Source organism: Mauremys reevesii, linkage group 8 (assembly GCF_016161935.1).
Source record: "Mauremys reevesii isolate NIE-2019 linkage group 8, ASM1616193v1, whole genome shotgun sequence".
Classification (NCBI taxonomy): domain Eukaryota; kingdom Metazoa; phylum Chordata; order Testudines; family Geoemydidae; genus Mauremys; species Mauremys reevesii.
The window spans coordinates 28,132,772-28,154,864 of record NC_052630.1 but is presented as its reverse complement, the minus strand read 5'-3'; the positions used below and the strand labels follow the sequence as shown (position 1 = coordinate 28,154,864).

The following is a 22,093-nucleotide window of genomic DNA, read 5'->3' as shown; positions in this document are numbered from 1 at the left end:
TGTTCTCTAAATTCACCCGGTGATGATTCCTGACTAATTACATAAATAAATTAAAAGCAGGAGGAAACTGGACACTGACAAACTTCAAACTTTCCTCCTGTTTTTGCAGATAGCAGAAATATTTAACTTTATTTTCATGGCTGGCTGTTTCTCATCAACAGAGCGAATCTGTTGATAATCACTTTTTATTGTCTTTTGAAGCCTACTCAAAAATAAAATTGAAATTCAAGAAATTTGCTAATTGCACGAGCAAAGAATGGCAATGACATGTTTACCAGTCCTGGGGGTGGGGTGGTGGTGGTGGTGGTGCAATCAGGCAGTTGACAAAAATGTGTGTGCGCTTTTTTTAAAAAATGCAACTGAAATTATCGGGTTCACTTCTTAATAAGGACCTAATAAGTGGCCTAATATGGCCTCTTAATATGGCCTAATAAGTGGACATAATGAATTGTGTATATTCATTGATATCAGTGGAAATAGCAATATATCTTCTCTGCAGCCTTTCACAAAAGTAAAATTAAACTTCTGCATAACGTGAATAAACTGTCTTAGTTCAGGAAAAAATAAATAAAACTCAGTATAGCTTCCGCTTCAGAACTGCTCAGATGCATTTCAGCATTCCTTCAGCCATATAAAAATCTGGCCATGCAAGCCATCTGGAACTATTAATAGAATGAAGCACAGGTGTTTGGACTTGAATTAGGAATAGAGTTGCCAGGTGTCTGGTTTTCGACCAGAATGCCTAGTCAAAAAGGGACACTGGCGGTTCCAGTCAGCATCACTGACCGGTTGGCGCAGCAGGGCTAAGGCAGGTTCCCTGCCTACCGTGGTGCCACACATCTCCCGGAAGCAGTGGCATGTCCCCCACTCCGGCTCCTAGGCATAGGGGCAGCCAAGGGGCTCTTCACATAGCCCCTGCCCCAGCTCTGCAGCTCCCATTGGCTGGGAACTGCAGCCAATGGGAGCTGCAGGAGCAGCGCCTGTGGACGGCGCAGTGCAAAGAGCCACCTGGCCGTGCCTCCATGTAGGACTGGATGGAGGACATGCCGCTGCTTCTGGGAGCTTCTTGAGGTAAGCGCCATCCCTGACCCCCCCTCCCACACCCCAACCCCCTGCCCCAGCCTTGATCCCCCCTCCCGCCCTCCAAACCATTTGGTCCCAGCCCAGAGCCCCCTCCTGCACGAGCAAAGAATGGCATCCCCAGCCCCACCTCAGAGCCCACACCCCCAGCCAGAGCCCTCACCCCTCATGCCCCAGCCTGGATCCCCCTCGCACACCCTGAACTCCTCATTTCTGGCCCCTCCCTGGAACCCTCACCCCCAGCCCACAGCCTGTATCCCTTCCCACACCCCAACCCCCTGCCTCAGCCCGAAGCCCACTCCTATACTCCAAACCCTTTGGCTCCACCCCCAGCCCAGAGCCCCCTCCTGTACCCCAACCTCCTCATCCCTGGCCACACCCCCAGGTGGAGCACTCGCCCCAGCCCAGTGAAAATGAGTCAGTCAGTGAGGGTGGAGAGAGTGAGCGATGGAGGGAGGGAGGAGGGGAATGGAATCAGCAGGGGGAAGGGCCCCAGAGAAGGGGCGGGGCAGGGTGTTCGGTTTTGTGTGAGTAGAAAGTTGGCAACCCTAATTAAGAACCCCAAAGTGGTAGCCACTAGAGCTAAATGAAAAGTTTCTAAAAGGCTGGCATTGATATCTGATGCCAGCTGTCTCACCAACTGGACAACAACCTTGAATAAGATGTCACTAGAACAAAGTCTGCTCAGAGATACACTAGCAGGAGTCGAGAAAAAAAACCTCCGCTAAGTCAATGTGCACCAATGTAAATGGGAGCAGTAGCAGTCCGACTGTCTGTACAATGGTAGATAGAAACAGCTGCAGGCTTGGTAAAGGTAGGATGCAATAAAGTAATTATGGCCCTGCCTCTAAAACTGAGTCAGTGATGGTAGAATGGCTCTGTTTGCGGTTTACATATCCAGTTGCAGAATTGGGTCCTATACCTGTACACCTGCCTGTAGGGCTCCTCCCCCGTAACTTTTTCAGTTGCTTTATTAACGTAACTTGTATTTCATTGGTTTCCCCAAATTATTCTTGTTCTGCTCCATGGCAAACGCTTTCAAAAATGTCCGCCAGTTTAACACTTGTAACAGAGCTGCTGGTGAATGTATAGCTTACCTGGAGTCCAGAGGAAGGGATATTAATAGAATTTGTATAATGTATGATACTAGATCCCATTTCTGCATCTAAAAGGTTTCATATACTCGGTTATATAGACAGACCCACAGCTACACAATTTTCTTTCTCAAAACATTTCCACAATAGAGACAAATAATTCACGGGAGTTTTAGAGACTTTATTACGTATAAACAATTTAAACACTTTGCCATAAATTATCTTTGCCTGTCTCTATTCTTTGCTTAGCAGCAAATTAAAATTAATATAAAAACTCAATGAACAATTCATACATGTATATTACAAAAAAGTTCTTGTACCAAAGTTCTTAGCTTTTTTTTTTTTTTTTTTTAATTTTTTTGTGGTGACCATAATGTGATTGTCTCAGTTTCTCGACCAAACAAACACACTAATAATTTTAAAATCTGAAACAGTGATTGTGCCTTCTGGCTGATGTATGTACAGGGTGATCTGAAGTGGTGCCCATTTGCAATAGTGTAACACAATGCCCACAGCTCTACTGGAACTGATACCAACAAACTACTGAATCTAAACAGACTACACCCTGTAACTGTGTTATACTGTCCACAATGGAATCTTCAAAGACAAACAGAGTATGAAATTTATTTGTAGTGATTATAGCCACCATTTTGAATTTAACTTTACACTCTGCCCTCTTTGAATAAATTAAACTTCAGGCCAGACAAATTCAGGGTCTGAGTGCAAGTGCAGGTTTGTTATTTTTTAAATAATCTTTTAATTTAGTATTTCCAGTGGTCTTTTGCTCGCATTCTCATTTTCCTCCAGTTATTACACACAAATCACCCCAAAGTCATGTTTTAAATGCACCTGTATCTTGATTTAAACGAAAACCTCTTGAATATTTATCAAACAAGCAGTGTGAATCATTTTTGTTTCATCAGCTGGTCTAGAGAAGGTGGCCCTCTTGAATTTCTTAAAGTTTGCTCACGTGTGAATGGAGTGAGGTAATATAATATGAGGCCTTTTTTCTATTTTTATTTCTTTTTTTTTCTTTAGACCCAGAACAAGTGGGTAATATTTTAGGGGTACTTTTTAATTTGTATGGTTAAAGTTATCAGTCTGGCTTTAGTCCACTTCAGGATGTGGTTTTTAATCACTTGAACAGTAGCATTTAACTCAAAAAATGTGAGCTTTCTTGCCACTTTACTATCCCAAAGTAGCTCAGCCTAGTGCCCCCAGTTAGGTCTTCATCTCCTTAGGAGAGGAGATAACAGTTGTGACTACTGATTCATCCAGCAGAGGATGACAGCAGGTTAATTTGTTACCTCTTTCCCATTTCGTTCTGTCTTAAAAACTGGATGTTGCTGCTACTGTCTGCTAGCTCTGGGTACTGCTCCACTGGAAGTACATAGTATCCCTCGTAACCTTGAACCCTTCCTGTGCTCAAAAGCTGCTGCTTCTCTCCATCAGTCCATAGGCGGCTGCCCTCTTTGCCATCCCGTGCCTTCTGCTGCTCTTTGGCCCATGCTGATCCCAAGGCTCGCTGTCGAGCTTGGTCTAACACGCGTGCCTTTTCTTCATCCAGTGTGTCGGGGGTCAGTCCGTACCGTATGTTAAGTAGCAGGGTAGAATACTGGAATTCAATATTCGTAAACCTTCGAGTCCTTCCATTGATAAGGAGGGTTGGTTGGGAAACTGTGACGTTTACTCCGCTGTCCAATACCTTCCGCCCACTGGTCATCGCCAGGGTGACAAGGTCACTGTCAGACGAGCCAATCTTGACAAAGTAATGGGTATCCTTTCCCTCAATGCTGTAGTGCATCTTTTCCAGGTAGTAAGCATTGTTAAGCACAGAGGCAATTTTTCTGCTGTCTTCCGTGGCTATGCTGGAAATGCCAGTTGTTACGCGGCCTTCCTTCACAGCAAACATGATCCCTTTCCCAATAATGGGAGTAGTTGTTGCAAACCAGTGCCCAGCTTTCTCTCTAATATTGGCATGTAATCTTTTAGAGATGACCTGTCCCTCAAGGGCCATGAATGCTTGATTGTGTCTTTCTGTTGTCTGTTGGACTCCAGTAATTAGCTGCAAAAATAAATAAATAAGATATACACAGCCTGAAAATGCTGACTTCAGAGTCCCATTTTAAACCTTATTAAAAAGAACAATGAGAAATGGTGCTGTAAAAAACTATAAGCTATACAACAGGGGTGGGCAAAATTTTTGGCCTGAGGGCCGCATCGGGTTTCAGAAATTGTATGGAGGGCCAGTTTGGGGAGGCTGTGCCTCCCTGAACAGGCAGGCGTGGCCCGGCCCCCGCCCCCTATCTGACCCCCCCTGCTTCTCACCCCTGATGGTCCTCTGGGATTCTTGCCCCATCCAACACCCCCATTCCCTGATGGCCACCCCTGGACCCCTGCTCCCTGACCCTTGACTGCCCCCAGATCCCCCCGCCCCCTCCCCACCCCATCCAACACCCCCTCTCCTTCCTGACTGCCCCCCCGGGGCCTCTGTCCCAACCAAACACCCCATCTCCCTGTCCACGGACCGCCCCGGAACCCCACCCCTGACTGCCCCCAGCCACCCCATCCAACCCCTCCTCTCATTCCTGACTGCCCCCTCTGGGACCTCTACCCCATCCAACCACCCCATCTCCCTGACTGCCCCTGGAACCCCTGCCCCCATTCAACCCCCCTGTTCCCTGCTTCTGACTGCCCCGACCCCTATACACACCCCAGCCCCTGACCACCCCCCGAACTCCCTTGCCCTCTATCCAACCTCCCTGCCCCCCTACTGTGCTGCCTGGAACATCGGTGGCTGGTGGCATGGCTGCACCACGACAGGCAGCCGTGCCGCCTGGCTGGAGCCAGCCACGCACCGCGCAGCACAGAGCACCAGGAGCTCACTGCCCCACCACCCAGAGCATTGCACTAGTGGCGTAGTGGGCTGAGGCTGCGTCGGAGGTGGAACAGCGGGGAGGGGCTGGGGGCTAGCCTCCCGGACCAGGAGCTCAGGGGCCGGGGAGAATGGTCCTGCAGGCCGGATGTGGCCTGCGGGCCATAGTGTGCCCACCTCTGCTATAGAAGGTACCACTCAAACTGTTGTTGCTGGTGTATACACTGTACAGTGTTATGCAGTGAACCAACTAAAGAGAGCTGGATGAATGGACGGTAAGGTGGATAGAAAACTGGCTAGATGGTCGGGCTCAATGGGTAGTGATCAATGGTTCCATGTCTAGTTGGCAGCTGGTATCAAGTGGAGTGCCCCAAGGGTCGGTGCTGGGGCCGGTTTTGTTCAATATCTTCATTAACGATCTGGAGGATGGTGTGGACTGCACCCTTAGCAAGTTTGCAGACGACACTAAACTGGGAGGAGTGGTTGATACGCTGGAGGGTAGGGATAGGATACAGAGGGACCTAGACAAATTAGAGGATTGGGCCAAAAGAAATATGATGAGGTTCAACAAGGACAAGTGCAGAGTCCTTCACTTAGGATGGAAGAATCCCATGCACTGCTACAGACTAGGGACCGAATGGCTGGGCAGCAGTTCTGCAGAAAAGGACCTAGGGGTTACGGTGGATGAAAAGCTGAATATGAGTCAACAGTGTGCCCTTGTTGCCAAGAAGGCTAATGGCATTTTGGGTTCTATAAGTAGGGGCATTTCCAGCAGATCGAGGGACGTGATCATTCCCCTCTATTCAGCACTGGTGAGGCCTCATTTGGAGTACTGTGTCCAGTTTTGGGCCTCACACTACAAGAAGGATGTGGATAAATTGGAGAGAGTCCAACGGAGGGCAACAAAAATGATTAGGGGGCTGGAGCACATGACTTATGAGGAGAGGCTGAGGGAACTGAGATTGTTTAGCCTGCAGAAGAGAAGAATGAGGGGGGATTTGATAACTGCTTTCAACTACCTGAAAGGGGGTTCCAAAGAGGATGGATCTAGACTGTTCTCAGTGATAGAAGATGACAGAACAAGGAGTAATGGTCTCAAGTTGCAGAGGGGGAGGGTTAGGTTGGACATTAGGAAAAACTTTTTCACTAGTAGGGTGGTGAAGAAATGGAATGGGTTACCTAGGGAGGTGGTGAAATCTCCTTCCTTAGAGGTTTTTAAGGTCAGGCTTGACAAAGCCCTGGCTGGGATGATTTAGTTGGGTTTGGTCCTGCTTTGAGCAGGGGGTTGGACTAGATGACCTCCTGAGGTCCCTTCCAACCCTGAGATTCTATGATTCTATGATATACATATTGCAATTACCTAAACCAACATAAAGGACTCAATTTTCAAAGTACCATAGAATTGATTAATGTTAGATAAAAATACTTTTTGTGCATTTGTCTTTTCAGATACAGTATATGTATACAGATTTATCCATCTTGGTTATCTACACCATGACCATCACAAGAGTATTCAGGAGTCAATCAGCTAAAACTTTTAAAGAGGTTCTGTAGAACCAATGGAACCAATTTATTAACAGATTATGTATATTTTCTGAACATTCTGACCTAGAAGATATAAGGGTAAAAATGTGCCATGTGCCTTAGGAACCTAAGTCATATTTTCAAAAGTGACTTAGGAGCCTAAGTCTTGTAGACTTTCAATGAGATATAGGCACCTCAGAGCTTAGGGTATGTCTATACTAGAATGCTACAGCAGCACAGCTGCGAGTTCTTCTATCACTGTAGTAAACCTGCCTCTCAAGAGAGGCAGTATGTAGGTGGATGGAAGAATTCTTTCATTGACCTAGAGGTGGATTAGGTTGGTTTTATGACCTCTCTCAAGGGGGTGAATATTTCACTTCCCTGCGCAATATAAGTTTTAGGTGTAGACCAGGCCAAAAATTAATTACTTTTGAAAATAGAACTTGGGCTCCTGATTTACTTAGATGCTTTTAAAATTTTATTCTAAGACTAGTGACATTACTATAAATGTGGAGTAACTCCACTGACTTCTGAGACTAGAAATTGGCCCAGTATTTGGGTAAGTAATTTCAAGTATGTGTGTGTGTGTGCGTGCATGTGTGTGTGTGTGTGTGTGAGAGAGAGCGCATATGCCTTTCCTAATTGGGCAAAGAAGTAAACATCAGTTTACTTTTAATTTTAATTGCAACACCAAAACTTACAACCCAAACCTGCCAAAAATTAAACCCCCAACAAACAAAAAATATGATTTTTTCCCCTATACAGTATTGTGAGTAAAACTGTTCTTTAATAGTACAGTAATTACAAACCACATTTTTATTGATATAAATAAAAGGCATAAGCATTATAATGATATAGATAGAACAGATGGTAAGTTACACGTTGAGATTTCCATTTGCTATTGTTAATTGAGTAACAACTCAAGGGTATATACAAAGAACTAATGATACTGCTATTATGGTAATAATCTAGGTTGGTAAGAAAGATGGCATGTTCAATACTACAAAAGCTGACTATACTGAATTTCATATCACTATGAAACAAATATTGTGCACTCTATTTATTGTAGACCCTTTGTCTATAGTCATAAAATGACACCCCAATACAATATAAGACCAACAAAATCTATTTAAGACACCAAGAACTTCAGCATACCTGTCCATTTTCACAGGCTTGACTCTCTGACAACTCATATGAAGGTGGCACAAAGTACATTTTTGCTCTAGGGAAACCAGGAATGATGTTGCTGAGCTGAAATCCAAACATCACCAACCAGCTCTTCACATCTAAAAATCAAAAGTAAATAAATGAGTGAAAAATGAAGGTGTGTAATGTGTATCTCAGAGAATCTATGGCCTCAACTCTTGATTTCAAGTAGAGTTTGGCCTCTGAATTTCTAACCTGTTATTGCTTGGCAGCGCTCACAATTGTACTCTTCCAGAGTGAACTTATGCAAGAATGACTATTTTAAATACACTGTAAATAGCCACCAGTGACATATAACTAGAAGGATAGTTAAGCACTGGAACAGGTTACCTACAGAGGTTGTGGAATCTCTGTGAAGTGAAGTTTTTAAGAACAGGTTAGACAAACTTCTGTCAGGGATGGTCTGGGTATATTTAATCCTGTCTCAGTGGATGGCTTAGATGACTTCTTGAGGTTCCTTCCAGCCCTCCATTTCTATTCTATATTAGCTCTCTGGTTACTCTTTCCATATTGTCATATGGAACTGACATCCAATATGTGAGTGACCTAAACATTTCCTACAGTTCACCATTGTTACCCATAGCTCTGTCACCTCCTGATTGGATTACTACAATGGGGCTATACTCTGTGTGATACTGGATTAATGCTTGTGAGAACGCTTGGAAACTTCTTCTGGCACAAAACATGGTTCCCCTCTTAGGCCCTACTCCGGCAAAGATTTAAGCAGGTGAGTAGTTCCATTCAAGTCAACTTCATAAAGTAAAACACATGCATAACTCTTTGCAGGATCAAGGCCTTACACAGTTATGTTTCACAGGGAGCATTCCTCCTCTGCTCCAATGTCAGTTTTTGTGAAGTCCAAGGTATTGTTTTTGCCCAAAAAAGCTCTATCTGATTTGGATCCTGACTACCAGATGATTCTGCTCTATTCTATATAGGTTCCTATCCTGCGCTCATCATAGTAGTATCTGAACATCTTCCAGCAGTGCATTAAGCAACATGACTTAAGTGGTTGAAAGAATTTTTCCAAAAGTATTCAAAATATTCAGTCTGCAAGTTTTGGAAAGGAATGGCTTTTGGATTATTCAAAAAATGTTGTGAACATTTTTATTGAAAATGTTTCTGATTTTTCCCTCCCTTATTCCTTTCTCTCTGAAAATGGGGAGGGAGAATGAAAACTTTTTGCTCTGAGGTTTCACTGAAAAAAATTCAAAAATTTGTTTTTAATTGTTTGAAGTTAAGAAAAGTTTGATGAGCTTGAATCTGTTGACATCCAGGGCATATTACAATCTTGTTTTCCTAGTGTCTTTTAGAGGTGGGGTGGAATGAGCCATTACAAATCTAATTTTAGTGGGTGGAGAAGTTTTAAATGTGTAAGCTTAATTATTTTTGTTCCTCTAGATACTGAAATAAATAACATTGTACAAAATTTCAGATTCTATCCCAGTTACATTAAAGAAATGTGTACAGATCTTCGATTATATTATACATTTTCCCTTCAGCTATATACAGCATAGGACCATTATTCTTTTTTCTCATGGCTTCAGTTTGTTATCATATGGTAGAACATTACCTCCCAAACAATTTACTTTAGCTGTCCTCATTTGGCAATAAAGAGGAGGTTCTCTCTCATTCTAATAGTTCATTATTTTCTATTTCTAATGTTCTTCACAGGATGTCGTTACACAGCTGGAGAAATTCTTTTCTGCAGCAAAAAGCTGTCAGCAAATCAGCATCAGGTGTTAACTGTAAATATGTCTAGAGGGTTGTGTACGAAGGTGGTATGTATTTCTCACTTATGAAAATTAACTCTCTATATAACAACTTCTTTTCCAAGAACATTCTTTTAGCCCAGGGAATCCTATGATAACAGCACGTATCTGCATTAGCAATAAACCATTTTTTGGTGGAATTAAAAGTTCATACTGTACAAGCAATTAGTGTATCTTTTCTGAATTTCTTCTGTGGCTGCAAGAATGAAAATAAATATAACATCTTCTGAGTGCAATAAAATCTCTTAAAGTGAGACAGGATCCACTGGGTTTGGGGGCTTCTGAAGTTAATCACTAGAGGCCAAAGTGTGCAGTTATTAATTGAGCCAAACCCTAACGGACATTGATAGTTTTGTTCAATTAAGGACCACAGAATTAGACCCCAAGAATTCAAGATATTTTTGATCACTGATAATTTTTTTCCCAGTATCAAGAGCAAATACTAGTGTCTTCAGAATGCAAAATGACTGAACGGCAACTTGAGAAATTATGCACGCACAATGTAGTCATAGTCACAAAGAACTAATAGTCATAATATAACTTTTCTTGAAGTGATGCCACTAAAAACTGTGTTTTTTAAATCGTACTACTGTTTTTAATTACAACATGCTGCAGACTCACTTCTCAGAGAGTTTCTCCTGAATACATCTTAATTACCTTTCTTTTTAAAAAATGGTTTGCAGCTAGTTCAAGTACTATGTGATCCTACTAAGTGGCAAATTAGTAGTAATTGAGAGGAAGTTAGATGTGTCACCCAAACCCAGTACATGCAATCTAAACTGATTTATTGTCTCCACATCCTAACACTACAGATGTTCCTCAGTCTTCCAAGAGGAAACATTGTTTAAAACATTAAGGTTCTTTTCTTAAAGCAAGAGCTAAAAATAGGTTGGAGTTTAAAGGCAGAATTGGGAAAGTAAATAAATGTTTAATCAGTGCCACTCTTAGTAGTAAGTCATGTTGTGCCCATGGACAAAGTCAGTAGGTAATTCTGAGGATACTATTGAAGGGACAGGGCATTGGACTGGGGGTCAGGAGACCTGAGTCCTAATTCCTGACTCTGCCACTGACCTGCTAGATGACTTGGGGCACTCAGTTTCATCTGTCTTCATCTTTCCCCTTTGCAAAGTGGGGATAATGGTACCGTCCGTTGCACAGCACTTTGAAATCTACATGAAAAGTGCTACATAAAAACTAAAGATTATTATTTATTATTAGTTGAAAATGATTCCCCTTTATTTAATAGTCATGTGTGCCTCCCTTTCATAGGTTCTTAATCTGGGGGTCACAACCAAGAGTCAGGGGTCAAGACTACGCTGTCCTTTTCATACTACCGAATGGGAAGATGGTCCTAGCTTGATGGGAGAAGGATTCTGCAGGTGGATGAGGAGATAGCCGAAGGAAAGTCCTGGAATGGAGAAGTTTGATCTATTTCTTTTTCCAACAAAAAATTCTATACTTTAGAAATCTGCACTAAAACCTTTTAGTAAACAACCACTAATGAGTTCTCACCTGTTACGTAATTCTTTAAATCAAGTTCATTGCTGAGAGGGTTGTTGCTCTTGAACATGTATAAGTTGAATGGAGCAGGCTCCTTACCGATATTTTTCCACATTGTGTAATCGGGCGATGTCCAACGCCCAGCTAGAACATCATAGTCTCTCTGAGTAAAATGAACCAGTTTGGTCAGAGGATCATACAGCCCTCCATGAAATCCAATGACCAATTGAAAGTCAGGGTTGGAATCATAATATATCTCTCCATATGCAGTGTACTGAAGCTGCTTGATCATGAGGCCATTAATACTGAATACTGCCAGTGGTGTACCTGTGTTATCGGAGGCAACATAGTATTCTTCTCCACTGCTGCTTTCCATTGCAAAGAGATGGCCTTGTAGATCATAGTACAGAGAAGTAATTTCTGAATTGGAATGATTGTAAACATGTGTCATTCTCGTTGGGTTGTGAAGGTCAGCATAAAAGTACTGAAGATGGTGCCCCAAGTTAGTCTTACAAGAAGCCCTTCGCCCTAACCCATCATAACGGTATTGAATACTCCATCCACTTGCTTTGTTGTAAGCTCTTGTTAAGAGACCTTTTGAGTTGTACTCAAATATATCTGAGCCTCGTTGACATAGGAACCCATCATCATCAATTTTGTACTGCATATCACCCAGACGTGTAATCCTGTCTCTTAGATCATAGCGTAGTGGCATCAACCGTACGCTGTTCCCTGGATTCAAGAGATGAAGATTCCCATTCAGATCATAACTATAACGCCAGGTTGGTCTGTCATTTACTGCCACACTTTGGAGCTGCCCATCTCCATCATAATCATATGTATATTTGGTTGTGTTGGCATAAGGTCCAAGCTTCAGTTCTCTCTTTGTTACTCTTCCCATGCTGTCATACTGGACTGTCATCCAATACATGAGTGATCTGAACATTTCATACTGAACTTCTTTAATGCGCCCATGGGTATCAAAGTGTTTACTCAGTGTCATCACCGCCGTAGTAATTATTTGATTTATATCATAATAAATGACTCCAAATTTGCCAAAATGCTCTACTTTGCCAGAGATCTCATCATAACGATACAGATCAACAGGAAGAGGAGTCTCACTTATTATAGGCTTGATGCTAGCAATCCGAAAGCTATTATCATGATAGGTGTAATCAAACCTTGCATTGACCATGCCTTCTTCAGAAAACCTGTAGATTTGTTTATCAACCAGAGGACCGATTTTACGGTACCGGATTGTGCAAGAAAAGCCACCACTCTGTAAGTTAACCATTTTCAGAACTCCAGTAGTTTCATCATATCCAAAAGTAACCGCAGTGCTATCATAAACAATTTCAGACAGCTTGGATAGTTTCCCATACTTGTAGAAGACTTGTCGACCAGTTCCTAAAAAAGATGTTTTCAAAATCCTCCCATCATCGCTGTAATCAAAAATCACTGAAGCATTGCTTTCAGGAGGGTTATAAATATTCCTAATGTAGCCAATAGATGTATGAGTGGACATGCTGTGCCGAGCAACACTAGGCATGGTGACAGAATGGAGACGGTCTGTGGAATCGTACTCAAAGATGTACTGCCGTTGGCTCTGAAGCAGTAGTACCATGGACTATTAAAAAAATAAAAAGACAAAGATTATATATTTTTACTGTCTTTCAGTTTCTTTCACTTTCTGAATTTATGGGGAAAAAGCACATTTTTAAATAAAATATTTATTGAATAGATTTCAGTGTTACAATAATAAAAATATAAATAAAATCCAAATACATCTAAGGTGCAATGCTGCCCAATAATATGAATATATTGCCAACATCTGGGATAAGTAAATTTTCCTCTTTGAGAAAAAGATCAATCCCGAGAAGGAAATGGAAGGAACATTGTATCAACCTCTTCCACTCTCTTCCTTTACCGTTTTGGGAAAAACGAGTTTAATGCCCTAATTTATATTTCCTCTGGCAGTTTTAATTTACACTGAATACTGTAAAACATGTGTGGAGAAGTTAGCAGAGAGAACTGTTCTAGCATATCTAAAACAATAGGCTGGGAGGGAGGGGGTTTAGGGAACATGGCATGCAGTGTTTTTAAGGATTAGATAAACTCTCAAGATCAAAGTGGTTTAAATTAGGTTAAATAGAAATGAATTACCATATTTTCACTTAATAAATAATGATTAGAGATGAGATATCTGGAGCTACTGGGATGTTCTGTCAGGCTTAGTCATGCATTTTAAAATAGTAAAATTCATCCTGTTAGTTCATGCTATTATATGGTGACCTATTCTATTTTATGGATATCTCAGAAGAACTGAACCATGAACAAAGTATTTCCTTTGATTAATTGAAAAACTAAAAAATTCACAGATCTGGCACAAAAGGCTTTTCAACCGTTGGAACACTAAGAATCCTACGTCATGTATATGTATGTATATATGAACATGTAATAGCAGTCTCTTTCCTGAACGTTCAAAAGACTTTAAGCACCTAAGTCCCTGTTTTAGGTGCCTAAGTCCCAGTTTGGGCACCACTACAATGTACAAAACTCCCAACTAATCCTGTAGGTGTATAAATGCATTTGATCCCTAAATTTTTGCAGTAAAAGGACATTAGAAGCCTATGCTTCTGCCTTTTTGCATGTGCACTGCTGGCTCCCTTCAGGCATCTGAACACCTGTCTCCCATCAAAGCCCCAAAGCTATACTTAAACCAGGGGCAGACAGGCAATCGTGTGTGGCCCAATCCGGTGGGTGCCCTCTGAGCACATCCCTCAGGCGAGTTCTGACAGAACAGCTGGGGCTGGTGGGGGGAGGAGGAAGAGCTCCCTCAGAACATTTAGCCCAGTAGTGAGGGCATTCTAATGGGGGGAGCGGGGTTCCATCAGTCTCTCCTTGAAGACTCCACATCCTTTCACCTGAAGGGGAGAAGGGGGCACAAACAGGGGGTTTCCTACAGCCCAGGTAAGTCTCCTAACCACTGGGCTAAAAGTTATGAGGTAGGTTTCCTCCCACCTCCAGCTTCTTGTATGAAGGCCTAACTCCAAACAAAGTTCCTGGTTGTGAATTGCTAACAGAGACAGGCCCCTCCCTGCAGCCCAGACTTCGGTGCCTGTCTCCATAAGAGGGGCACACATTCCTCTGGTCGGCATCTCCCATCAGCTAGTTTAGGCTGCACTTCACACCTAGCAACCTGGCTCTAATGTGCCTCTCTCTCTCCATTCACTGTACAGACAGCCTAGGCACCTTACACAGGCTTTGTGAATCCAGTGATTTTCTAGATGTCTAAAAGTTAGGTGCTGTGATGCTCAGCGTCACAACGCCTAACACCTTTTGTGCCAATGCCTAACACCTTTTCAGCCTTTGTAACTATTGCTGTAGTTTAAATTAAGCCACTTACCTTTTCCAAGTACGTGTAACTCCACACTTTCCCATCAGCAAACATGCGGGATATGATTCGGCCTTGCTTATCTATATCTGTTCTTTCACTCATGGCACCGCGTTGAAGTCCAGCCAGTCGTCCATTGAAGAAATAAGAAACGTTGACAGCAGCAAGCCCACTGCTGGGTAGCCAAAGAAAAGGACGTCCTAGCTGATCATAAATTATTCTCAGTGTAAACTTCCGATGATCATCATATATTTTTTCTGTGCGGATGTTTCGGTCATAATCAATGGACAGCAAGTTCCTTCCATGGACCTATACAAATGGAAGAAGGCTGTGTTCAGTGAATTGATAAATCCTAGTCCATGCTAACTGCTATAGTGAAAATACTAATAAATTGAAAGGACAATTAAATTTCCCAGAATTTACTAAAAAAAATGCAGTGTTTTGCTGAGACATTTTACAATGCATCCTGGGCTAGCAGTAAGCTCTGAGCAACAGCCCCTGGGCTTGTTATAAGCTGTTAACATTTAGTAGATACCCACAGAGTACGCCCAGAAGTAATTTTTCAACTGCTTGCACTAGTAGTTCTCAACATTTTTTCATACCATGACCCCACAGTACACCAGGAAAGAGTTTTGAGGACTCCCCCTTCAATCTAGCCATATAAATAAGAGGGCTGCCATGACTGCTGTTGGAGTCACAACCCCCAAGTTGAGAATCCATGCGTTCAACATTTTCTCCTCCCCCCACTTTCAACAGAGAGGTTTTTCCTCAGAGATGCCAGCACATAGAATGTTTTTTGTTCAGTCCTTTTTGAGGCTTTGGGCTTTGATCCCACAAGGTGCTTGCTGAGCAAACTGAACTCCCAGCATCTTGCAAGCTAAGGTCCCTAGCAAGCAATAAAAATCCCATACATTTCTTTAAGCTGAGTAAATATATTTCACTTTCTCACTTTCTTTAGTAAGACTTTCAAAAAACCAACACAACACAGCATGAAAAGTTTCAGTCCCACAGGAAACGTTTTTGGAAAGTTGCGAGCATACGAGAACAAGGGGTTGTAAGAACTGAATATGTAACCTCAACTATAGTGTTCACTACTGCCAATGCTATAAGAAAGATAAAGCAGTATACTCACTGGAGGCCAAGCCACAGAAAATCCAGGCCAGCGCTGTAATCTAATAAAGCTTCTTAAGTAATTTAATTGTGAACGCACCATTAATAAAGTAGAAGTCTTTAAATTAGATATCTTTTGACAGCAAGGACTACTTAAGAAGTATTCATCTGTTCCTGGGAATTTGTTCTTCAGCTTATATTTTACAGTAGCTTTGATTAAGCAACATTTTCTCTTATCCAAATTTAAACTGCACATCAAACAATATGTAAATTAATCCTGAGCCTTCCTAGAGGACATAAAAGTTATTCTGAATTATTTTCACTGGCAGAGTAAGCCCAATTCCCATCCCACCCCGCTCTGTAGGAATTCAGTTCTATAAAAAGCAATTTTAAAATTAATACAATTTTGTGTTCATAAGAAAATATTTTAAATAATTGTTCATTTTTCTCAGTCTGATATTTTCCAGTTAATAAAATTCAGCTCTTTTAACAGTTTTCATTTCCTTAGTAAGTCTTAGAAATTGCTCTTCATGTGGGATTTCCCATAGAAGGTTTTGCTATTGACAAATAGACTAGCTCTGATGTGAAGACAATAATAGTAGTTAAGAAAAAAACTTAGGAAAGGAAATGCTCCATCTTATTCCCTATTCAAGGTTTTAGTAGAAAGGAAATCTTGGAAGCAGAACTCAGCCATAGAGGGCAAACTTTCAGAAGTGGCCACCATTTCTGTGAGTGCAAAATCTGTGTACATGTCAAATGTCCATGGAAACCCTGCACTTTAAGAGCTACTGGGGAAAATAGGGGGTATCTGATTATTATATTAAAGACATATGTCTGTACAATTAAAGGAAAATTCTAGCATAGCTCTGAAATTTCAATTCTTTCCAAAGTAACTAAATTATGAAAAAAACTTTCCTGGTGAATTCCTCAAATAAATTGGGCTAATAAATTCCTATTAGTCATATGTGTCTGTGAGGATTAGAGGGAATTTTAAATTACTTTTGTATATAATTATCCTAATTACAGGGTTTTTAAAGGTTTCCAAGATTTCCTTAAGATCTTTTCTCCTTCTAGACCTAAAATTACTAGATCATAAATTCTCCACTGCTATATGTGTTCTTGCATTGTGGGTTTCCATCAGTAAGCGGTGTTGCTATGCACAAACATACAAGAGCAACAAAATCCCATTGTCAACACTGAAACTTATGATCCTATAAAGCCAGCGGTGGGAGAACCACAAAGTTGCTGTCTGAACCTCTGGAGGTCCTCACCAAGCACCAAAACCTCATAACCAGCTCTTGCTCCTCTGTTGTCTTTATTTGTAGGAGGCATGGTGATCTCCTGCCTTCTTGGATGTTTTTTGTGTGGAGGGAGTGAGACGAAAACAATTGTTTGAAAATTCAGCTCTTTTAAGAGTTTTGCGTCTTTATAAACAGCTTGACATTTTTGCCTCATCACAGCAGCTGTATCCTGCACCCTGCCTTTGCTAGTAAACGTGAGTTTAAGGGCTCTCTCCTTTTACTCAGAAGGAAGCTGAATCTACTTTACAAAGGTTACTAGGTTTTTGTCACAGTGAGTTGAAGTACCAGCTTTCTGAACAATTATACACCAGAATAGCTACACAAAAACATTACTCTGAGAATAAAGAAGCACCTGTTTGATAATTCAGTAACTTAGTTTTCATTTGTAAAATAAGTAACACCACAGAGTATAATTGCAATGTCATATTAATTATATAGAAACCCAAACAAAATGACTAACTCCCACTCCTTTGGGGAACGCTAATAACACTAATACAACTATCATGACTGAAGATTATCTAGCAAGCTATTTTTCTTTTGTTCTGCTACCTACACACACATCTGCTTCTTCTTTTTGCTGTTGCTGTGTAAGTCACAATAGGGAAGAGCACTTCTAGACGTTGGTTAATGGTTCTTCCAGCAAAATTCACTTGAGTGATATTACAGTATATACAAAAACAAAACAAAAACAAACAAACCCGAAAGTGTAATCTCTCTCTCTTTCTCTCTCTGGGTTCTGTATTAAATTGCCTGCATAACATTCAATACACTACTGATAATGTACCAGTAAACAATAATACCTGATGTAAATTGGTTAATATAAAAAAAATTACACATTTTCCTATATAGGCTTAATTATGGTTCTTTAATCCTGACCCCATACTAAGGGAGAGGTTTCCCTACAAGCAGTGGAGCTTTATGCTGGCATAGGCAAGAGCAGGGATAATGCCTCCACAGCCACTGTGGGGCGTATGCTCACTGGGGCCCTTGTTAAACCTTTAGAGAAGATGTAGCATGCTCTTGCCCCAGGTACGAGCTGGTGCTTGGGGGAGAGCTACATCCTCGCCCTACCATGACTTGTTCCTGCCATCAGCACTAATGGCCCCTTCTCTTTTCCACTCAGGGAGTGCTCAAAAATTCATAAGTCATGTGAACTTTGGGATAAACTACAGAGACAAAGCTCATCTCTCTAATGGTGCAATGTAATGCTCAATAACACCCCATGACCCTGGCTGGGATAAACTACAGAATTACTAATACAGTATTGGGCTACCATAATGCTGATGTGGTAAACTACAAGTGGATAGTTGCATGTTGAGCAGCAGGACTTTTCTGCCGAGCAGAATGTGGCTTTGTGAGGTTGTGATCACAATGCTGACAGCATACAACACACCAATAAAGTATGGATATACGATGTTGTACGACACCCATCACATAGTATCTGAGCACCAACAATCAGGGAATGACTGCATCTGACCTCTCAACTGAGAGGCCTCAAGAAAGAGTCTCTTGAATTTGAGACTGAAATGTACCCATGTCCCATACACAAAGCTGATGTTATCTCACTTCAATCCTGGCTAATATTTACATGAGAAATTTCAAGAGGGAGATTTAATATTGAAAATAGTATTTACCTTAAGAAATTAATCACATACAAGGACAGACTCCTGCACTAACGCCTTTCACATGCCCCTGGTTCTGTGTCTCTGTCCCAAATTTGGGCCTCAGCTGAAAGAGGTGTGAGTGTTCAGATTGATCTGAAATACTCATGGAAGCTATAACTCATTATCTATTGCGCCCTCCATTCATGCTGATCTATACCACACTGCTTCACCTCCCTGTCTACCTTGCATCCCACCTGCTCCCTCGCAATTTTCCAGTACAGTTGCTTTTATTTCATTCACTAAACAGTTTACAAAGGTGAATTAAAATAAATGAGATGCAAATAAATTCTATGCTTTCTCCCTCATTTTCAAATTGCATTTTCAGTCCACTCAACCTGCTATAATCTCATAGTAATTTCCATTTAAAAGAGCTAAATGGATATGTGATTATTGTTACAGGAACTAACACCAGACAATTAAATGTTGAGGTGTTGATAGATAAAGCTGTGTTTTGATTTGCATAAACATGATGGAAGAAAATCTAACTCTGGCAAGGATTCAGCTCTAAGATTTGTGCATTTAACTTCAGCTAATTACCACAAGTACCTCTATTAAGTTTTTAATATTTAGAGTAAGGATTATAGCCATTTTATTTTAGGGCCTCATTTATTTTTGTTTTGAAGGCTAGTCAAAATGCAGAGCTGATTTATCTTAGAAAAGGAGTGATTACTACTTATAATCAACTTCTACAGTACAGCATGTCAAAAATCAATTACACAGTCCTGAAATCCAGTCATTAAGGATTTAGCTGCTAATCTCATTCCAGTTTTTGTCTTTTTAAAAAAATACAGGAGTATGCAACTCTGAAGATACAGACAGCATAAAGAAAACAGGGAGAAATACTGATAACTCAGCGCTGAGAATTTGCTAACCACTAAACATCAGGAGAATGTTAAAATGTAACATCTCCTGTCTTATTTCTCTCTGCAAATAACTAAACAGTTGATTCGGTGTATAATATCTAATGATAAGAACACTTTATGCAATTCCTTCAGGAGCTAGGTGAAACAATCTTGGAACTGTTAACAATTATCTTCAAGAACTCAGGGAGGACGAGTGAGGTCCCGGAGGACTAGACAACGGCAAACACAGTACTTATCTTTAAAATGGGGAACAAAGAGGACCTGGAGAATTATATACCAGTCAGCCTAACTTTGATACCTCGAAAGATATTGGAACAAATTATTACACAATCAATTTATAAGCACCGAGAGGATAATAGCATTATAAGGACTAGCCAGCACAGATTTGTCAAGAACAAATCATACCAAACAAAGATAATTTCTTTCTTTGACAGGGTTACTAGCCTTGTGGATAGGGAAGTAGTATGTGATATCTCTCGATTTTAGTAAGGCTTTTCACATTATCTCATATAACATCCTCATAAACAAACTAGGGAAATAATGCCTTGAAGAAATTATTGTAAGGTGGGTGCACAACTGTTTGAAAAACCATACTCAAAGAGTAATTATCAGTGGTTCACTGTCAAACTGGGAGGGTGTGTCTAGAGGGTCCCACCAGGTCAATATTGGGCCTGGCACTGTTCCATATTTTCATTAATGATTTGAATAGCAGAGGAGAGTATGCTTATAAAAATTGTGGATGACACCAAATTGAAAGGGGTTGCAAGCACTTTGGAGGACAGGATTAGAATTCAGAACAACCTTGACAAATTGAAGAATTGATCTGAAATTAACAAGATGAAATTCAATAAAGAAAAGTGCAAAATACTTCACTTAGGATGAAAAAAATCAAATGCACATCTACAAATGGGGAATAACTGTCTAGATGGTGTCAAGTATCAGAGGGGTAGCCGTGTTAGTCTGGTTCTGTAGAAGCAGCAAAGAATCCTGTGGCACCTTATAGACTAACAGAAGTTTTGCAGCATGAGCTTTCGTGGGTGAATAGATGGTAGTACTGCTGAAATGGATCTGGGGGTTATAGTGGCTCACAAATTGAACAAGAGTTGAAAATGTGATGTAGCTGCAAAAAAAGCTAATATTGTTCTGAAGTGTATCAATTGGAGTGTTGTATATAACACATGGGAGGTAACTGTCCTGCTCTACTTGGCACTGGTGAAGCCTCAACTGGAGTACTGTGTCCAATTCCAGACGCCATATTTTAGGAAAGATGTGGAGAAATTGGAAAAAGTCCAGAGGCAAGCAACAAAAATGATAAAAGGTTTAGAAAGATTAAAAAAATGGGCATGTTTATTCTTGAGAAAAGACAGCTGAGTGGGGACCAAATAACAATCTTGAAATATGTTAAGGTGTATTATAAAGAGGACTATGATCAATTGTTCTCCGTACCCACTGAAGGTAGGAGAAGAAGTAATCAGCTTAATCTACAACAAAGCAGATTTAGGTTAGATATTAGGAAAACTTTCTAACTGCAAAGGTACTTAAACTCTGGAACAGGCTTGCAAGGGAGGTTGTGGAATCCCTGTCTTTGGAGGCTTTTAAGAACAGGTTAGACAAACCTGTCAGGGATGGTCTAGGTTTACTTAGTCTTGCCTCAGTGCAGTGGGCTGAACTAGATAACCTCTCAAGGTCTCTCCCAGCTCTATATTTCTATGATTCTATATACAGCCTGATCCAATACCCAATGAAGCCAACAGAAGTCTCTGATTGACTTGAATGGGCTTTGGATGAGACCCATTGCATTTTTCTTCTCAGTATCCCAATGTGCCTTCCAATGTCTGCATACTGGAGCCACTTCATCCACAGTGAAATTTTAGCCACCTCGGGGAAGTAGGGGGGAGGGAAAATAGTGGCTGTTTAGCACAGCCTTGCAGTTTATGAAAGGAAATGAAGACAACTACTTATCTCAGAGAAATTGCAGGGGGAATTTAGGTTAGTAGAATGTAATGACATGAACTAGAATTTTTTTGGAGACTCAGCCAAGTTCTTGTGAAGAGTTCCACAGTATACTGATAGACAACAAGTGGTCAGGATTTTGATACTGCAGCTCATTAGAAAGATGGCAATTCCACCAACATAGTGACTCTTACTCCTTCCGGGGTATTTTTTACCAGCCTCCTTTTGAATCTTCTAGTTTATGGAGCTTCTGATAACTGGTAGCAGACTACTCCATCGGTTTATTTGGCCTCTCAAATACATAAAATGTCACCACTGCTAGTCCACTTCATTGTCTTATTCATTTTTATGAAGTAGAATTGAATAAAATATAATGTAGAATAGAAAACAGTCTAGATACAGGACAAAAGACTGTTGTTGTAACAGTGAGTTCCACTTACCCTGAGCTTTCTTCCGAACACTGTCACTTTGCCTTTTATCTGTTCTTTTCTCAGGCGCCACTCAATCGAATTTAAGCCATTTTCCATTGGCAGGGAAATATTACATCGTCCTATGGTAGGGGTCACAGTACCAGCCAGGACGTGAGGTTCACTGTGGAAGCTAATACTCATTCCATTGGCATACATCACTCTCAAAGTGCCATTATTACAGAGCTGGTAGCTATTCCTCACTTGATCTAGTAAAATAATAAAAAACAATATTTAGCTACTTTAGTCATAAAGAGAAGATAGCACCAACTTAATAGGTTTTCATGGTA

General features: G+C 41.0%; 1 protein-coding gene across 26 annotated transcripts in view; it reads right to left on the bottom strand.

Moving 5' to 3' along the window:
* Positions 1–2,343: 2,343 nt before the first annotated feature.
* Positions 2,344–22,093, bottom strand: part of TENM2 (teneurin transmembrane protein 2) — a 1,520,094-nt gene continuing 1,500,344 nt past the window's right edge. For all 26 annotated transcript variants that reach the window (XM_039484033.1, XM_039484034.1, XM_039484029.1 and 23 more), the window contains 5 exons: positions 21,777–22,012; positions 14,458–14,754; positions 11,064–12,678; positions 7,729–7,859; positions 2,344–4,239 (listed from right to left, as the gene is read on the bottom strand). In XM_039484033.1, coding sequence (XP_039339967.1) covers positions 3,478–4,239; positions 7,729–7,859; positions 11,064–12,678; positions 14,458–14,754; positions 21,777–22,012 — 3,041 coding nt within the window. In that variant the 3' untranslated portion in view covers positions 2,344–3,477. The remainder of the gene's footprint in view (positions 4,240–7,728; positions 7,860–11,063; positions 12,679–14,457; positions 14,755–21,776; positions 22,013–22,093) is intronic.